At 34.2% G+C, this 19901-nt stretch overlaps 1 protein-coding gene and 1 long non-coding RNA gene across 4 annotated transcripts in view; one reads left to right on the top strand and one right to left on the bottom strand.

Annotated features, from left to right (window-relative positions):
* Window positions 1–1461, top strand: part of LOC143151485 (uncharacterized) — a 45571-nt gene extending 44110 nt beyond the window's left edge. Inside the window, exon 4 of the long non-coding RNA XR_012993338.1 lies at window positions 1099–1461. This is a non-coding gene — a long non-coding RNA (uncharacterized LOC143151485). The remainder of the gene's footprint in view (window positions 1–1098) is intronic.
* The window catches only part of LOC143151337 (uncharacterized), a 658936-nt gene that overhangs the window by 138265 nt on the left and 500770 nt on the right, over window positions 1–19901 (bottom strand). For all 3 annotated transcript variants that reach the window (XM_076320379.1, XM_076320380.1, XM_076320381.1), the window contains one exon: window positions 6990–7010. In XM_076320379.1, coding sequence (XP_076176494.1) covers window positions 6990–7010 — 21 coding nt within the window. The remainder of the gene's footprint in view (window positions 1–6989; window positions 7011–19901) is intronic.

Genomic DNA, 19901 nt, shown 5'->3' with positions numbered 1-19901 from the left:
CCAATAAACACGAATATACGCGCATGTGCACGTGAAAATGTACGACGTACGGTGTAATACACGTATTTGCGTGTAAATAAGATCTTATTTGCGTTTACATTATTAGTTGCGCTTTTTTCCCTAGGTTCGCTATCTTCAGCGTTCAAACGCAATTGTAATTTTTTATTTGCAAAGAAATATTTATTTATATCAACAGTGTGGATTGGTTCTCAATACCACTGTTTACTATTGGGAATATTTTTATTTGAAAGACTCTGCATTTCCAGGAAACGTCGACCAAATATAAAACGAATTTGATTTCTCAATAAAGTGAAACAGAAGATTACTTATATCAATAATTTTCACGTGTTTAAGTTAAGAAATGGTTGAATCGTGTTAAAATTAAGAGAAACAACATTATATTATTTTCTTTATTTCTACATATAAGTAATATTACTCCGTCTTGATCAATGTAGAAAATCCTCTTTAAGAATTGATTACAAAAATCCCAAAATAGCTGAAAAGACACTACCGATAAAGCTTTACAAAAAGAATAAATAAAACACAAATACAGGTTTGAATTTTCTTTGCAAAAATTACCAACAAATCTTACTTGGCCCTTATTCGCAATGCCTCGGAACAAAATAATACACAATTTATATCTTATTATTTTATTAACAAAGTATTTCTAGTCAATTTAATATTTAAACTCAATTAGAATAAAAAAAATGTTCAACTTGAGTTATTTTTGCAAGATTCCCATCTTGGCTCGTTCTACATCGCTGAACGTACGTATCTCTGTTTCATTGGTAAAAATTGAAATAACTAAATGGTCGATTAAAAATCACAAAACTCTTTTACGAGAACCCAAACACCGGGTTCGTGAATTTTCCTTTCCTTTCCGACGTTCTTCTTGAAACTTTTCGCTTCGAGTTCCCTTAGTCTCGATTTCGAACGTCGCGGTAGAAAAGTAATTTGAAATCAGCCACGCGAAAGACTCGAAATTTAATGTTCTTTTACTTTCTCGTTACGCGTACGATTCAGCGGTGCACCGTCAAGAGCCGAAGATGATTAATTAGAAATTTAAGAGTTCCGTGCAATGTTCTCGGTGGTCCGGAGGCATTATTGAATCACGGCGAGTAGTCTTTGAAGCACTTACAAGAGGATACATTCCCAAGAGGAATGAGCACCACGCCCTAGCCGTGGGGTAACTTCAACCAGAATAAACGAGGGAGATTCTGCGTGGATTACGGAAACACTTCTTACCCGTATATTGGAATCCACGATAAAATTGCGAAGGAAAGTATGAAATACATTCGAATCAATGATGAGAACAATTTTACCACGAAGGAAAATATGAAATACATTCGAATCAACGATGAGAACAATTTTACCACGAAGGAAAGTATGAAATACATTCGAATCAACGATGAGAACAATTTTACCACGAAGGAAAGTATGAAATACATTGGAATCAACGATGAGAACAATTTTACCACGAAGGAAAATATGAAATACATTGGAATCAACGATGAGAACAATTTTACCACGAAGGAAAGTATGAAATACATTGGAATCAACGATGAGAACAATTTTACCACGAAGGAAAGTATGAAATACATTCGAATCAACGATGAGAACAATTTTATTACGTTTAAAGAGCATTAATACCGGTCGAACAGTCTCGTCTCCAGAATTATGAAAACATTCGCATGTGTCGATATTCCACGACTCGTTCGTTATTTAACGAATATTTACAGTTTAACGAACAGTCGGAACAGTTCAAGTATAATATTTTGGAAAAGGAAGCACCGCCGGTTTTATCCATTCGAGCGAAAACGAATCTATAAAAGTGTTGACCGAAACGATCCAAGTTTCTACAATCTGATCGGGCGAAATTCAGGTGATAAATAATGCGATAACATTATCACCACTCGTAACGTCGGTGAAACGATGTTACATCAGTCAAGAGTTATGTTTCTTGGGCAAGTAACGAATAAAGTTCGTTAAGTCGTTAAGTCGAATAGAACGAGTGGGATTGCGGTTTCGCTTTGCAAAACTTTCTAAAAATTAACGACGATTAAACATTCTTACGGAAACGATACTCCTGCATAAATTGCACAATTGACGATACCTCGTGTTAACTATATCCGACTGTGAAAGTAGAATTTTGATCCTCGAAATAGATGAAAGCTGTTACAGTTGTATTTATCTAATATGGCCGCCACTTATGAGAGTATTAGCATTGTTATTCTCACGATACGACGTTATAAACACGAAATAAAATTCGATCGTTACTCTTGTATACTAACCTCGGTCGTTGCACGAGTCTGCAAACGAATTTGAAATATGTTTGTTTCCATGAATTATTTCGAAAGATCGTAATCTTTTTTGCTCGTTGAATCTATGTTCGCAAAGACATTACGAACTTTAATTTCGGAAAATTCCAGTCACTTTTTATAATTGGAGATTTAGTAGAAAATTTTCATATCTATTTAAGCGATTATATTCCACAGAAAAGCAATTACACATTTTTGCTCCCGACATTTCTCCTGTCGTTTTTTCGCAAGAAAATGCCGGACAATAATGACGCGAACAGTCTATGCAGAAATATAAACCGACGTTAATTCGATTCCTTTCTCGCGACGATTGCCCTTAAGAAATTCACGAGTGTTTACATTATTAAATTCTTACGCTTCGTCGGGGTGAACTCAGTTTACATTCTCGACGATTCGACCGGAAAAGAATTAATTGATAAACTTGGGACCTCGTAAGCTGGAAGATGTTATTATTGGATCACGGGGAGTCGCGTACACTTTGAAGGACCTACCAACCTACAATTCCCTAAGGCAATGGGTACTACACGAGTAACGTGCCCGAGTAGTCGAACTGAAATAAACGAGGGAGATTCGACGTGGGTTACGAGAACAAGGTTTAGTTCCCGGATATCTATGGCGAAATGGTAAGGTACAGAACGGAGTATATACCGTTTCCAGGAATTCCTAGTGACCTCTATCATTATGTAACTATACCCTCTGTAAGTGCACCGTGTGTGACGTACTCTTTCCAAGTATGTTGTCGAACGAATTAAACGTTCATCGTCAAGTTTTCTTCCCTCGTTAATATTGTACAACTGTTTGCAAATATAGAACGCTTTCTCGTAACGCAATTTTTAACGAATCAAAAATCATACGCGTTTCGAAAGTTTTCAGAACGAAGGGCGTATTCCTCGTAAATTGAGTGGTCCCCGGTTAAATGATATAATCTTCTCTTAGGGTGAATGACGTGTAAATCTTTCCACTGTTTGCGTCACATTGTACGTACAAATGGATTGACTAACTTCGCTGTTAGATAGAATTGTTAAATATAGTTCTTTATAAAAATGACGAAATAGAATAAGCTCTCAAATTTTTCACGAATATGGTAGGTGATTTTATATTAAAAATCGAAAAGGAATTTTGCGACAGATGCGTTTGGCGACAAACACTTCAAAGCGATACCATACGTGTATCGATATTTCAATCAATAATGTAGAATAAAATATTCTTATATTTTTCATTGTATTTCCGGCTTGGTGATGTTTTTACAGTGAAAATGAGTAGAAACATAATTTCAATTGGAATATTTGTAATTATACGTCACTGAAAATAGAAAAAAAAATTATTCAAACAATGTATAATTAAACATAATTCGGACGAGATTGTGTTTGGGTCCACTTTTCTCGGGAAAACTTCGCAAATCAATTGGCAATATTATTAAGAAGATATTTCGAAAAATATAGAAATTTTCGTTACTAAATTTGAAGTAAAAAGGAAAAAGTCCTTTCAACAAACAATAGAAAAAAATATTCTATAAATTCTTATGGAGTAGAATTGAACCTTTAATGAACAATAGTTTACAATTTTTTGGATCGAAGACAAATTGTGTTGAACTTGTGTTCCTACAGGGAGTAAAATAAGTAACAATTGTACTTAGCGTACGTTTTATAACAAAAAATATTTACTTTCCGCCATAAATTGTAAGTGTAATACTATTATTTTATTTGATAATATATTTTATTGGCTAGTTTACTACCAAATGGTTGGATTGAATCATTGAATTAAATAAATACATTAAATACGTAACATATGAAACCATTTATTTTCCTTCTTTCGTTTAATCTGTTATTTTCACATCGTCGCGTTAAGAACTGTTATCGTTATACAAATAACTTCGATATCCTACAAAATTCATTATATTAACATTACTAATAACCTTCCATAGATTTCCAAAAAGAAAAGATATCTATACCAAGTACCACGAGGAATGCCGAAAGACTCCCAGTAACGTTACATAATCTTTAAATTTAAAAACTGAACTGTTCCCTCTGAATTTCTCAACTTCGAGATATCGCTCACAAATACGAATCACGGACCAATACCAAACTTTTAGAAATTCCATTCATCCCTACCGTAACATTAAATTAATCCATCTGTTAATAATCCGACAGACACACACCTTGCGTGTTAAAAATCCTACTCAGAATTAAATTCGTGCAAGAAGAAAACGTGACTTCCGATGGAAATATTTATCGATCCGTAATTTCGTTTACCTTCAAAGCTTCCTTGTTCCCCTCCGAATCCTCAGATCCATCACGGGATAATCGTATTTAAAGCGGAGAATAGTAACGATTAATTTCGTTGCAGGTGTCAGTCGCTACCAGATGCATAATTAAAAGCGCTAATGAGGGATGGAAAAATCGAGTGACGCGGTAACTCCGTTATCGTGGTTTATCGAGACGCGGTTGGCGAATTCAAGACGGGCTAAAAATTAATTATCGGTTAACGACGGGGTAACGTTAGATTTCGCGGTGGTACCCTTTCATTCTGCCGTGTTATTGGACGGATAACAGCGCGGGTGAAAGAAACGTTGTTTCCGCGCGCGACAGGAAATTTGGTATTTTCAATGCACGATAATCGAACCGTCTCCGCTGTTCGGAAAGCATTACTGACTTCCGTGTTATCGTGCACGGGCTCGTAATATAGCATGTTGGCGCAGTATAACAACCTTCGCCGGGCGTAATGCAGAATTCGAGATTTCCGTTTCGCAGTGGCCGAAAAGCACGGAAACTCCGGCACGTCCAAGGATTAGCATAAACACTGTTGTCTTTGGAGGATCGAATAACAGTTACAGCCGGTCGAAGGACTTCATAGGACGAGGCGAAATAGGCGAGGTAGATTCGATCTATCCTGTGGAAACACAGTTAACCAAGGATCGAGAGTGTACAGAGTTGCGATAAAACAACACCAGGTGGATCACGTAACGAAAGATACGACTGTGGTAAGTCCCGGTTAAGTGTCCGGCGAGTAAAGGCCACCGTTGACCACTTAACCGGACAGGGTAGAGTTTTTGTTCCAGGAATTGATACGAATGATCTCTCGTATTGCGCGCGTGTAACACCGAGTAGAAGAGCGAATTAAATATATCGAAGAAACAGAGACGAAGGGGGAAGATTCGTGAAAATGAACATTTCTGTACTTTCGGTATTCAATCGTGATAATATTGCTAATGGATTGGCGAGGTTCTTCCGGTGAAAACGAATCCAAATACGAGGTGGCTCTGCTTTTAATTATGGGTGTTCCAGGTACGTAATTGTGCAATTTGGAAATGTGTGTTTCGAGATAGTGCAGCAAATAAGGTCGTGTTCGTGTTCAATTTCATCGGGAAAAATTCTGATGATAATACATTTACGAAGATTTCACGACGATTGAAATACGGGTAAGCGAAAGGGATAATGGAATAATGCAATGGACACTTGTTGGAAGTAAAGGGTAAAAAATGTGACGAGTACTGTGCTAGATTTTATTTTAGTGCCGTTTGAATCCTGTTATTTGGAATTACAACAGAACCTGCTAGGTATTGATCACACCGACTATCGATCACGATTGGAATGCCATCGTCGCGTCACCGTTCGTTAATTATCGTCGTCTAGGACCGTGTGCGTGACATGGCCGACAATCTCTATTGGTTGCGCTGTTAGCTATTCGTAGTAAGTAAATTATTTAGTCGTGTGTCGGAACGGTCAATCCCGAGAACTTAGCATCCACTATCCGAGCAGAACGCGTCCTTTTGTAGTATTTTTCGTTTCTCGTTGAAATTATCGCGGACAAACCTAACTTTCATCGTAACGATTTATTGAGAAAATTGCAAAGCACGTGTTCACGCTTATCGAACACGAAACGCGAGATATTTAGAAAATTACTTAATCACGCGAGATACGAAGAAAACAGTACCATGGAATTAATATTGATGCAAAATTTGATTAGAAACTTGTCGAGAAATCGATTTCCTGTATTATGGTTCTTATTTTTGAAAGTATACTTTTTTCGTGGAAAGATGGAATGATGAATGTCAGAAAAGTGTGTCGTCTATTATTCGAAATATCATTTATCCTGTTAAATTGATCGAAAATGGAACCTATCTGAATATTCATTATCATAGAAGTGTAAAGAATTATCTCTGTTCGTAATGTATATTTGAGAATTATGCATTGATATCACTTGATTTTAAATAGTCCTTAATAGCGAAGAAAATTATTTTAGCATTTGAATAATAGACGAAGCATTTTAGATTGAGTTTTAACTGTTTACTTAAGGAGACAGTTATGTAAATCTACTATTGAGAGGTGAAGAAAATGGCCCTGGGAGGAATGTGACTCCAATTGGTCACAATTTGAACTCCTCTTTTGTAAGCACACGATGAAACGAGACGTTCAAAGAATGTCAAATTTAAACTACTCCTTAACACACAACTATTGCACCAACCATAAGAGATCTCAGCCCCAGGCAGAGAAGAGAAATATTCTCCTTATCCAATGATAGCCCTTGGGACCATTCTTGTCAGTTCCCAACAGTACATAGTAAAAACTTTGAGAAATAAAGAGATAAATTGAACGGAACTACGATAAAATACAAGAAAGAGAAATTTCAAGGCAAAATAATGTTCTTAAGTTAATAAAAATTAACACTTACCCGACGAGCACTCCGATGTTCCTGAAACACGAAAAGAACCTTTTAGCACAACCCTTTTAATTTTTATATTGAACATTTAGTTGTGAAATTTTAAAGAACTTGACAAACTTAGTATTTCCAATAGTAATTATGGTGGTTTCATTAGTGGTATTGTCTATAATGAAAATTATTACACACAGTAAGTTGTGATTTTATTTAAAAAATGTGATTTCTCGTGATCCATCATTTGCATCATTCTTGAATTTTTAAAAGGGAAAGTTAAAATATTTTTCAGAATCAAAAATAGAAGATTATATACTGTACTTCATTATATTTATGATACTTTTTCGAATCAGTTCAACTTCGTAACACGTGTATGTTAGTTTTTTAAGAGAAAATTGAATAATTGCCCCATTATCCACATAGTGGGTATTGTAAACGAAGAACAATAAATTTAGTTAGATTTTTGGTTACAAATTTTTTCCGCAAGAAATAATTATTTCGACAAAATGTAGAACTTCGGAAAATAAATCAAAGAATTTTTCTCTCAATTAGTAAGAACATCATTGCTTCAATTCTACTTTTCTTATCACAAAACGTCAATGTCATTTACAAATAATCACGTTTTCATATTAAGTGTGACATTACGATTTTTAAAGATTTTGAGTTGTAAAAAATATTGGTTAACGTTCCACTTTAGTTGCATACAAAAAATTCAGCGTCGGTGAAATTTGTTTTTTAAAAGACATTTTGTGATTGTCAAGCTACGCGATCAACAATATTTTAATGGAGAACCTGCGATAAAATATAAACTTCAAAAAAGTGAAATCGAAACATTAAAATGGATAGAGGATGTCGAGTTTTCAAGTAATGTAAACGTCTAGATCAGAAATAGCTTGTTAAAATTATCGGATTTCGTCTCTTTGTAGTTGTACATTTGCAAACAAAATTATATTCGGTTGGTATCGTAAAAAAACCATTCATCGGTATCGACAATGAAGAGAAAGCATCGCTCTGTAGATTATTGTAAATTACAATTTATGAAATGAATATTTAATGAATTTAATGAGTACTAATTTGTTCCATAACGTATTATAATGGATGAAAACGATTCCAGAATTAACAAAGCATTTCTTTCACGAAAATATTCGCAGTTGGGTTCGTTTCGAAAATTGTGAATCATTTTGTTCTATTAAGTTGTGCGTTATGTTTGTATAGTATCTATTTTAAGTTTTGGCGATGTTGTACGCTACTTTCTACAAAGACTATCCTGTTATGTTCGGTAATAGAACTTGTCTATAATTTTATCTATGTTTATTTTAATTTTGGAAAATATTCATTCTTCCATCGATGGAACTGATACGATTATGCATCGACGATACTCGAGCAATTGGATACCAAAGTATCGAGTATGAAATATTGAGAGGTTCCAAAATCCCAGGTAATAGATACCAATTTTGGATATCGTAATTTTCATAATGAATACCTATTCGAGACAAATATGTTCGTGCGTGCAGAAGAAGTGTGCGAGTATCGCAAGTGCAGGAACAGAAAACTCTTCGCAAGAATGCTTGAAAAAAATTGCAAAGTCTGGTGAAACACGGCAGCGTCTAGAGTGCTCCTTTCGAGACGGATATACTGTTTGTTCTGACGTCCATACAGATGTTCCTTGCTGTAATCCAATAGTTCGAATCCTGTGTGACATATACGTACAGTAATACCTATGATGCGAACGGGATATGGGCTGGAGACACACACCCGAATGGGAATTCAAAGGTCTATATAGTCTGTATACTGTAGCTCTTTTTGCCTCGGAAATCGAGTCAAGTCTCAGGATACATTCTACGGTATGTTGAACTGCAACCGATACAAATAAAATAATAATATTTATTTCTAAAATTTCACGGCTGATCGAGTACAAATTTCAAAATTTATCGACCAAATGATTAGATCCCATTTCAGGTATATTTCAGTCGACGAAAAGAACGAATTGGTAAATATTGAAGTAAAATTGTTATTTAGATATCTTCAAATAACATATAGAAGCTGTAGAATTTTTTATCTGCTGCTTGTTAAATCAAAATTACATTCTGAATTGTCAAATAAAATGATATTTTTTCACGTTGAACGAGTAAACGCGTATTTAAATGATTGTTCGCTAGAATAAACGTTACGAATGAATCACACTGCGGTGCTGTTATTTATCATTTATTGTTCAAATAAAATTTGACCAATTTTTGATAAATACAGTATTGTTTATCAGATTGTGAGAGACTTCGGGTGTGAGATTTCTGCGTTATTATTTAGTATAAATTTCAAGAATGAATTCAGCATTTAAAGACCATTAAATAAATTGATATATACGTATCTTCGACTTGATCTTCTTTTCGAATTATTAAGAATTTTGGATCCTTATTCTTTTGTTAAGTTAAAGCAATACAGTAATCGTTTTCTCAATGATATTTAATTATCGTGAGCGATTGGTGATGAAAACTAAAGTTTTTATATTTTTCAATATATTTTCATACAAGTTACGTATGATACAACAAAATTTTTATTTTTATTTTTAGCTTTTAAACATTCTACTCAAACTACAGTTCGTTGAAAAAGTATATTTACTTCTTCTAAGCTCTATTTGGACAAATGAAACCTATTGAAAAGTTTCGTATTAATTTCTACTGTTATTATTAAACATTATTCTGTAACTCTCGAAACAAGGTCAAATTGAACATGCATTAATACGAACTTCTTTTATTGTTTTTAAATATTGAATCCATCCTTGGAATATTCTCTATGTATTAAGTTACACTCTGTGCTTCAGAAACGAGAACAAAAAATAGTGACAGTAAGTGAAATAAGTACTATAGGTACAGTAAAAATAAATAAGAGGAGTTCAACACTTGATCGGCGGACATATTTCATGCATGCACGATGACGATCACGAGCAGTTTAAAAATACTTTAGCAGAAAGTAAAATAGCTCCTTAGTTTTTATCGTATTTTATATTTCTTTATTTGTATCGTCGGTACTATGTCACGAACGACAAATATGACTAAAAATGCGAAATATAGATTTGGTAACCAGGAGACAAATTGTTAAATGCTTTTTACATAATTGTTCTCACAGGGGACAGCCCTGAAGTGACAATCACTGTTCTGAATGAAACTTGTACGAAGCAGTATATAGAAAAATATTCGATATGAATTTTCAAACGTGGAAAGGTCAAAAAACTTATTTTCTTACGTGAACTGCTTTCAGGGAATTCCAATTTTTTTTAAAATAACAGTATTAGAACACATAGTAATTTGAATTCGCTTCCTTAATTTACTTAAACGATCTTAAACATCTACCGAAACGATTTATTTATCGTCCTCTCTTTTATATACGTCATTTTATTGATTTAGTGATTACCTGGCAACACTGAAACATTACAAGAGAAGCATCTCTTTATTTATGGCTACAATTCAAATTCCTCTCTTCTTATTCGCTAGTGATACCTTGTCTATCTCAAATACATTGAAACATGTTCACGTTTAGTGTCACTCTTAACGCAAGGATCACGTTCAAAGGAAATTTTCCAACGACGATGTAAAAAGCACGAAAAACTAAATTTTTCTTATTTCGTCGACTCATTTGTAATTGAGTCATCACAGATAACACTGTGACTCGTTTCGTGGGAGGACGTGCTAAAAGTAATGGGTATAAATTTGCGACAACCTGACAGACGGTATCGTAATTTTTTCTTCGGGAGGAGGAAAATGATTGTAGCACATGATAAAGGCTTCGAGGACGTACAAACAGCCGCGGTCCCGAAGGACGGGAACGCCACGGGATCCTGCGTGTCTGGAAAGTCGAACGAAAATAAACGAGAGAGCTTCGATGTAGGTTGAGGGAACGAGGTTAAGTTCTAGGATACCGGAATCCACCGCGGAGGAACAGAGCGAACACAGACTTCGACGAAATTTATGCGTCAGACAGATCTCGATGAAATTTACCCTTCAAACGGAATAACGGCTGATCTCGTGAAAGAGACGATTGAAAAGTAATGCGTCTTTCGGAAACCTTTAATCTTTCACGGCGTATTATGTATTGAGGAATACGATTACGTTTCTTTCGTGGCTGGTAAAATTGTCACATTGTCGTGTAAATAAAAAGCATGAATATAATGTGTGTGTGTGTGTGTGTGTGTGTTTTTAATATAGATTCTTAAAAAATACAAGATACAATTTTTGTAGCCATTTTGATTTTTTAAACGTTGATTCGGGTCAAAGAGAAAGCATTATTTTGAAATTATTAGTGCCTATGAGCAAGTAAAGATTTGTCTTCGTTTCGATATCAGTAAAGAAACAAAATTAAGTACGTAATTCGTATGTATAAATACTATCGTTACGATTGTGTATATTTTGACTAACTTTTCATTTATTTTCACGGAGTTCGTTATTTTTTAAAGTGTAAAATAAATACATATGTTCCAGATGTACAAAATAGAACATCCTCATTTTTACCGAAAATTTATTTCTGACATAAAAGTGACAAATTTCTTACCAAGGAGAAAAGTAAAACTCGAATAATTTGCGAAAGAAACGATTCACCGTTAGAAATTTGGAAATATTAATATTGTCCAACCATGTAGAGATTTTCTTTTTACCAACGCGTACGAGGTTTGTTTTGTTTTCACTTTGTAACATTTCCTTTCGAATCATGAAAAATTAATTTCGCAAAAATTTATTCGTTCAACTGAGTCTTCTTATTTCTTTCTATCGGGTGAAATTTAAATTCAAAGAGGACATGAAAATTTAACTAAAAAATTAGCATTACCAGGTTCTCACTGTTGACATTCGAAAGTGTTTTTTGTTCCCTCTTTAATTTAAATTTATCGTCATTCGTACGTTAATTTTCAGAATGGATATATTATAATATTATCCTGAAAAGGACCTTCCTTACTTTCGGAAGCAAAACATCTGCATTAAGAACCTTTTATTCGTCCAAATAAAACAACAAATGTTGTTCATTTAGATCGTATGTAAACGATGAAAAATAATTTCAAAATTCGTAGACAAAAAAGAATTTCACTACATACTTACATTAAACATTACCTGCGAGTCTATCGATAGCAAACGCACTCGAAGAAGTAATTTTTCCCGGACAAAAACCTTATGAAATATTTGCCGCACTTTTACCTGCAAACCAGTCACAGATTGCGAAACGAGAATTGGCAATGATAAAAGTTGCAAGTCAAATTGCAAGCCCATGGTACGAGTAAACAACGTTCTCCGAAAACAAGTTTACACACCGATACGTGTGTATTAATTGGACACGTGGTTGTAGCAGGCTGTGTTTAATTCACAAACGTACATCTGAAAATAGACATCAAGGGCCCGATAAATAGAGAGCGAGAAAGAAAACGGAAGAAAAATTCTCGCGTCGTTCGCGCGAGAAATCGATAATTTCAAACTACCTCCCGACAACAATGTAAATATTTTTCCAAGACGTTCGCCAACCGAGAACAAATCAATAGGCAATTACGTATTCCTGCACGAATTCATCCGCGCCGCTCGTTAAAAAAACTTTCGAGGAATTTGAAGAAAGTTATCAACCTACTTCCTCGATTATGTATTTCTATTTTGATAAACATATTTCTTCGGCTAGAAGTAACATGAATCGCTTTTATGTAGATGCTCGATACCACCCCCGAGTCCCCGTCCCTTCCGTCCCACATCGCCCCTTTGGCGAACCCCGTGCAAACTGGAGCAATCACCGATTACCGGTTGATCTGAACTTTCGTGACGAAACTGAGAACTTTCCACGGAATCGGATCGAAGGTTCTTCGAAAATACATCGGCAAAAGGTGTGTTCCGCGAAGTTCATAATTGGACGGCTGGTTGGCCCGAGGGGCTCGTTCAGACAGCGGGAAAAAAAAGCGAAAAAAAAGAAAAGAAATGTCGCGCATTTTAATATATACGTAACGAGCTCCCATTTGATTCCGGGATGGCTAATTTTCTTTCGAATTTTCCCCCTCGGAGACACTTTCGGGGTTGACGCGCGTTATCGGATCATGGGGTGCGACAAAGCGCGCCATCGATATGGACGTGTGTCACGGTGAATATATATATATGTATTATCTGGGAAAAGCGCAACGGTGGAGTCGCCAGGGTGGAAACTGGACGAGAATAAACTGGAGAGCCGTGAAATGGATCGCGGCAACAGGGTTAAGTTTTTCACCGTGGCGGAATTCGTGTCCCGATGGATGCGAAACGATCACACGCGTTCCAGAAACGGTTATATCGGATCGTTTTATAAGTTTCTGGATGGCTACGTTTGTTTAAACGAATTGCACTCGAGAAAACTACGCAGACACGTGCAAAACATATTATTTTGCTTTGTACAAAAATACCATCACTTTTGTACCGGTACGAACACTTATATTTTCCATGTTCATAGAACATGCTCGCACTCGTTCAATACGAAACGTTATTTCTTCGTGTACAGTTCGGGTTGCGATTTTTTATCGAACGAATAACGCGCTAAAATCTCTGCAGTTTTTTTTACTCGTTACTCGAAATATGCACCGAGGCAAGAATTTCGAGCATTTCTGCTCTAGAGGTATTATCAATCATTTACGCGCACGCGAACGTTTACAATTATTGCCGATACTTTTACAAAAAGGATTACAAAAATATCGCAGTGTACTTTATTCGAGTTTCAACGTCAAACTTTAAAAATAACACGATATTGAAATAAATTTCCGTATCGGTAACAAAAGTGTTTCGTTCTTTTTTTTACAAATATTATCCAAATATTTTTGTACGATCTTTAATTAGAAAAATAATTCTGTTAGTGTTGGACAAAATACACGAAACAATTTAACCAGACGCAATCTACGCTCTGTAAGTACAACGTATTTCGAACGCTATTTCGTTCTCTATTCTGCGTGAAAGATATTAATCTCCCAGGCACATCACGAAGTTACCAATTGAATGTGTGCACGTTATATACGCGCACGTAAGTACCGCGCACAATGGGGAGAAAAGTAATTCCATGGTGAGAAACAATACCAACGTGGACAGAAGCAGTGACATATGCTCGCGGAAAAAGCCGCTACGTGAACGTAAAAGTCACGCTGATATCGGTCGAAACGAACGGGAATAAACTAGAAAAAGGGGGGCGCGAGAGACAGGGTAAGGGTGCTTTGAAACGGGGTTGCGAGCACAAGGTTAAGTACTGAGATATCGGAATGGCTGCGGCCGTAGAAAAGGGACACGCTTTGAATACCAGATCGGGCGTACGGAGCGAAAAAATTGAACGAAACTAAAATCGCGAGGCACGCTTCTGCTCGCCGGAATTTAACATTCAAATCTTGGACCACGGTTCACGATAAATCTGGACATTGCATATTTCCAATCCCTGTAGGAAATATTGATCGGTTCGGTACTTGTTCCATTCGATCGTCGTCTATTTGTCGAGACAACGAATAATTAATAATATATTCTAGTATGATAATGTACGGGACGTGTGGTATGAATGTTGCCAAAAAGTTTTCTTTTATTCATTGTATTATTATATATAAACATACGGGAAATTAACTTTTACTGGTATTAAAATATTTATTGGAATATCGCGTGGTTTCTTTACACGATAAACGTCAATATTGAAAAAAATATAATTTGTGAGAATTTAGTTTCTTTACACGATAAACATCAATATTGTAAAAATATAATTTGTGAGAATTTAGTTTCTTTACACGATAAACATCAATATTGAGAAAATATAATTTGTGAGAATTTGATCAAAAGTTGTTTCTCGGTGTATATAATTTTTCAAAATTTGGATTTCTCTATCTTTATGTTTCCAAGAGGTACGAGAGTTACCTTCAGTTGTTTTTTTAGATAAAATTATACTCTTCAACTTACAAGGTTTATCATGACGAATCGAAACAAATTTGAAGAAATACACGAATTATAGACGAAAAAAGATAAAATGTACAGAATTTAAACAACGTGACCTCAAAATCGGATCACTTAATTTTTAATTGCCTATATCTCGTAAACGGACTCGTAAATTGCAAATTAGGAACGAACGTTTTATTTCACTTCGTACGAAGAATTTAAATGTTCTAGCTAGTCTCGTCATTTCGGAATAACTTGTATAACAAGTTTAGGCTAATGGAAATGAAACTTACATAAAGATTTAAATCTCTAAAATTTTCAACGCAATACCAAGGTATCTACAGAAGAGACTTAATATCGATGAAATTAATTAGCATAAATAACGAAGATGGAACATTGAAAATTACGTATAGGATTTTTATCCTGACCTGCTTTTTTATATTTCCCAGAAAATTCAGTTAGCAGAATTTTTCAGTACCATTAATCTGTTCAAGTGATTTTATCGATAAATAAGTTGCAAATAGAAAATGAAGCAATATATATATATATATATATATATATATATATATATATATATATCGATTTGAATTTTTAATTATATAAATTCCATCGCCCCTGCTCATTCGACCTACTTCACGTTTGCCAATGATGTGCTTTTATTATACTTGAAGAAGGATAAAAAAAAGTATTGCAATTTGTAATCTAGCAATCGAATAAAGGAAACGTGAAAATAAACTATCGAAACCGGTTCCAGCTTTGCCTTACCGTTGAATGTAAAATTATTACGAAAATCAATACTTTTCTAAAAATAAATTTCCATTACTCGACAATCTCCTATAGACGACAATCATTAAGGAGTAATTACATTATAATGAAATTTAATTGCTGGAATTAACAATTGAATTTTAAAGTACAATCTTTCGAACTAAATATACGAACCTTTGGAAAATGACAAACGAGGGAACAAACAAACAAACTTATACAAACATTCTCAAAAGTGCTCGTATGATTCTCGGTTGCAAACATGTTCTTGTCTGTTACCAGAATCGAAATTACTTTTGTCCAATAATACGATTTTAAAATGAAAATTGCGATACAATAAAATAATAATAAATAACAAAATCGAAATTGTTGGGTCACTTGAAAACGGAACAGGTAGCGATTTTTATCTCGAGCAAGATAGAGAAAAATCGAATGAATCCTACATTACGTGTATTTTAGTAGTGCAAAATAAAAATTATTATATCTTTCGGTACAACTTTCTAAGAGTATTATCGATCGATTGGTAAGATTCTTCCGGTGAAAAATAAATTCAACCACGACCTTTTTCAAAGGTGCATGTATCTGTAAAATTTTGAAGTAGGTCATTTTACACATAATTAAAAAAAATCCGAATAAGATCGTGTCTAGACTCATTCTCATAGGAAAAAATTCAACGAGTCGTTAATAATAGTGCCACGAAGAAGTCGTGTAAAATATAAAAATTTTCATTTTCATCGATAGACGACAAAATGTTTCTATTGCACCAGTTTTATTGTATACAAACAGAAACGATGTATCGAATTTAAAAAAGAAAACAGATAATAAGGTATAGATGTAAGAAAGAAATAATTCGTTTGGTATAAAGACATACACGTAGATAGAGCTATAAGCTGTCATTAATCTACTTCGAAATAAGAAGAAAGAATTGCTATTGCCTACGGTCAACATCTGCGCGGGTCGATTGGTCGTTAGCTGTGCATATATACGGGTAAGCAGTGAGGACGATGACTCTGTTACATGATCTCCGTGTAAAAATGGTCACTTGAAAGCGGGAATTACTGTATTAAGAGTTTGGAGAGAATTCAAGAATGTGATTTGCTGGATTGCAGACTCTTGCTTCTCAGTGTTTGCGAATACCACAGTAAGAGAATCATATAACGAAGCGCACTGTCGTAATAACGCTGGCTCTGGAATTAGTGCCAACCAAATTGCAGTTTGGTAGTCGAAAAGATACGACTGTAATTAAAGCGCCCGCAGTATTGTCCCATATTTTGACACTTTCCGGACGAGTACGATACCACTTTTTCCTCGTTTTTCCTTGAAAGGCATTCCGGTCAAACTGCAGTAACATTAATAACAAAACGGAATTATCTCCCGCGGTCGTAAAAATACAACTAAAAAATTCATCCTTTCAATATCATCCTTTTATATCCTCGCGTTTCTTAGGATAACTTCGTGCGAATATAGATACCTGTACGAAGTGCAATTCAACAATTTCTAAAAAGAGTAACAAATTTTACATTCACGTTTTTAACAAATTACCCGCGATACAATAATAGTTATATTACGTTACCGATGTTTAATATTAACTCGGTCAAAACTATTATATTTTGTCAAGTTTTTCTTTCAATAATGTTATTGGTAAAATTATTTTTATCGAAGATATTTTGCAACTCAGTGAATAAATGACAGATAAATTGCCTTCGAGCTATTATATTCATACACATTTTGTTAAAAGCTTTTGTAGTATTTCTTTTTTCAATTTTTTCTGTGTCGCGTTCTGCGCAATATTTAACGCGAGTTTTATAAATATTTATTGAATTTTATCGATTTGCGTAAACAAGATTTAAGTTTCATGTGATACCGACCTTTGCTACATTGAAATATCAAATACGGTAAAATAAATACGAAAATATCTTTATAAATTGTTAAAAAGTTTTAACATTTTAGAACATGGGTAGACTACAGAAGTCAAATTTCTGGTATAATAAAAATACTACCGTACTGATACATTTTTTATTTATTTTGCAACAATAAAATTCATTTCGTTAACCGTGTAAATTTTTGCATTAATCCCCGTTATTCTTGATTACAGCAATTTAGCTATACTTTGCCTCCTTCGCACGATTTTCAATATATTTAACATAGTTATCTTATTCGTCTCATTTTAATCGGAAAATCCTCTTCAATTCATTGATAATCCTCACAAAGATACAACGAGCGATACAAACATTTTTACTTTGCATTAGTCTCTTTGAAGTTAATGCTATCCAGTTTTGTTTTCGCAATTGCAAGCCGCTCGACTCGGTTCTCATCCGAGCCAAAGAAACACAAACAGTGGTGTAGATGATTCCATTTCAATTGATCAGTACATTAAAATCGTTTCAGTTATAAGAATATTCCTTTACTTAGAGCTGCTTGAAAATATTAATATTTCCGATTCACAAATTCTAAGGATACTCTACAAGAGTCGAAACGTTTAATTACAAATGCTTCCACGTTGCCAATAGCTTCGTCCGGTATCTTACACGAGGATAAAGGCAACTATCAAATAGTGTGCCACAATTCTATTATCCAATCGCGAACAACTGGTCCGAGAACACATGGCAACTGTGAAGACAGTAAGACACGGAATAAACAAGTAAACAGATAGAGATGGAGGGATCAATAGAACGGCAACGATCTAAGGAATTCTCGCCGGGGATTTTTGGTTAAGTTCATACACGGAGCAAATACGTATCCAAAGGATAGAGCGCTGCGGTCGCGAATATCGGAATTCACAATACACGTATAGCTGGGTGAACCGAAGTAACCGCGAGAGTGCTTTGAAATGGGTTGCGGAGAACAAGGTTGAATTCTAGGATATCAGAATATATGGCCGCGTAACGGCGTAAAGTACGTGGCACGATGAAAGAGGTTTATGCATTTGGACCCACTTTCGCCACCAATGGCTTTTTTTTCCAATTTTCTACAACGATAGCGCTCAAGAGTGGACATCAATTTCTGGTCTTGGTTTTTCTTAACCATCATTCGAGAATGAGAAAGATGTTAGATTTTCAAGCTAATTTCCGAGGCAAATATTTAACGCTAGAAAAGAATAGCAATTTGTAATCTCAATCATGATAATAACAATAATAATAATAGTAATAATAATAATTAAAGCAATATATATATAATATATTTATAATATATATTTATAATATATTTATCATATATATTTATCATATATATTTAATATATATTTATAATATATATTTAATATATACATATAATATATTTATATACATATATGTATACGTATATACACCTCGAAATACTATTATTGCCATTATCATTTTTGTTATTACAAATAAACAACCATATAGAACAACACCAACACACTGATACATCTTTATGATATTATTATTGTTATAATATTGTTATATTAGTACGTTTGTATTTTATATATATATATAATATATAAATATACACACATTTATGCACTTGTAGGTATAATTCTTAACGCTCTTATTTCATTATTTGGACATTTACAATTTTGTTTAGTCAAACATTTTCGATTGTTATATTGCGCGCATAAATTTACGTCTAAATAATTTGAATGTATTATGCATATCAATATAAAAGACTATTGTTGTAGTTTTAAAGGAAAAAATAATAGTATCTTATGAAATAAATACTGAACCGAAACAACGAAATGCATTGTAAAACAACCAGAACAACAAAGTAGTTCAAAAATGGTACAACTATTAGATAAAATGGAATTTTCCATAAAGCATAATTATTCGTCAACAATTTTATAACGATTACGTAACTACGGTTGCTATAAATTCTATTCAATAACACGGTAAGGATAATTAAAGGTCCCAATTACAAAGTAATAACATAATTTGGTCGAGAGAGAAATTTGATCAAGGGTAGGAAGATCCCAACAGAGAGTAACTCTCATAATCTTTTCAAGGACTGCTGGAAATTATTGCCATTTGTATGATTGAGAACATTCATCAAATTGAAAGATCACTTCGTAGAAATGAGATTATTGATTCGCCGAAAACGTGTAATATCATTTCACTTATTAATACAATTCTGTAAATTCTACATTCTTCGCAGTTCATTGTACGAAGAAGCTAATAGCTAAGAAAAATGAAAATTCGTCAAACGAAATATTTCACGATAAATATAAAATATAATTAAAGAAAGAATAAGTTCAATCTCAAAGAAAATTAATAAACAGCGAGACCGTGCTCTCCTTCCTCCAGGAGATCCTTCCCTAAACAATAAATAATTA

The sequence above is a fragment of the Ptiloglossa arizonensis genome, chromosome 9, assembly GCF_051014685.1.
Source record: "Ptiloglossa arizonensis isolate GNS036 chromosome 9, iyPtiAriz1_principal, whole genome shotgun sequence".
In the NCBI taxonomy this organism is placed as follows: Eukaryota; Metazoa; Arthropoda; class Insecta; order Hymenoptera; family Colletidae; genus Ptiloglossa; species Ptiloglossa arizonensis.
This window is presented reverse-complemented; position numbering and strand designations above follow the sequence as displayed.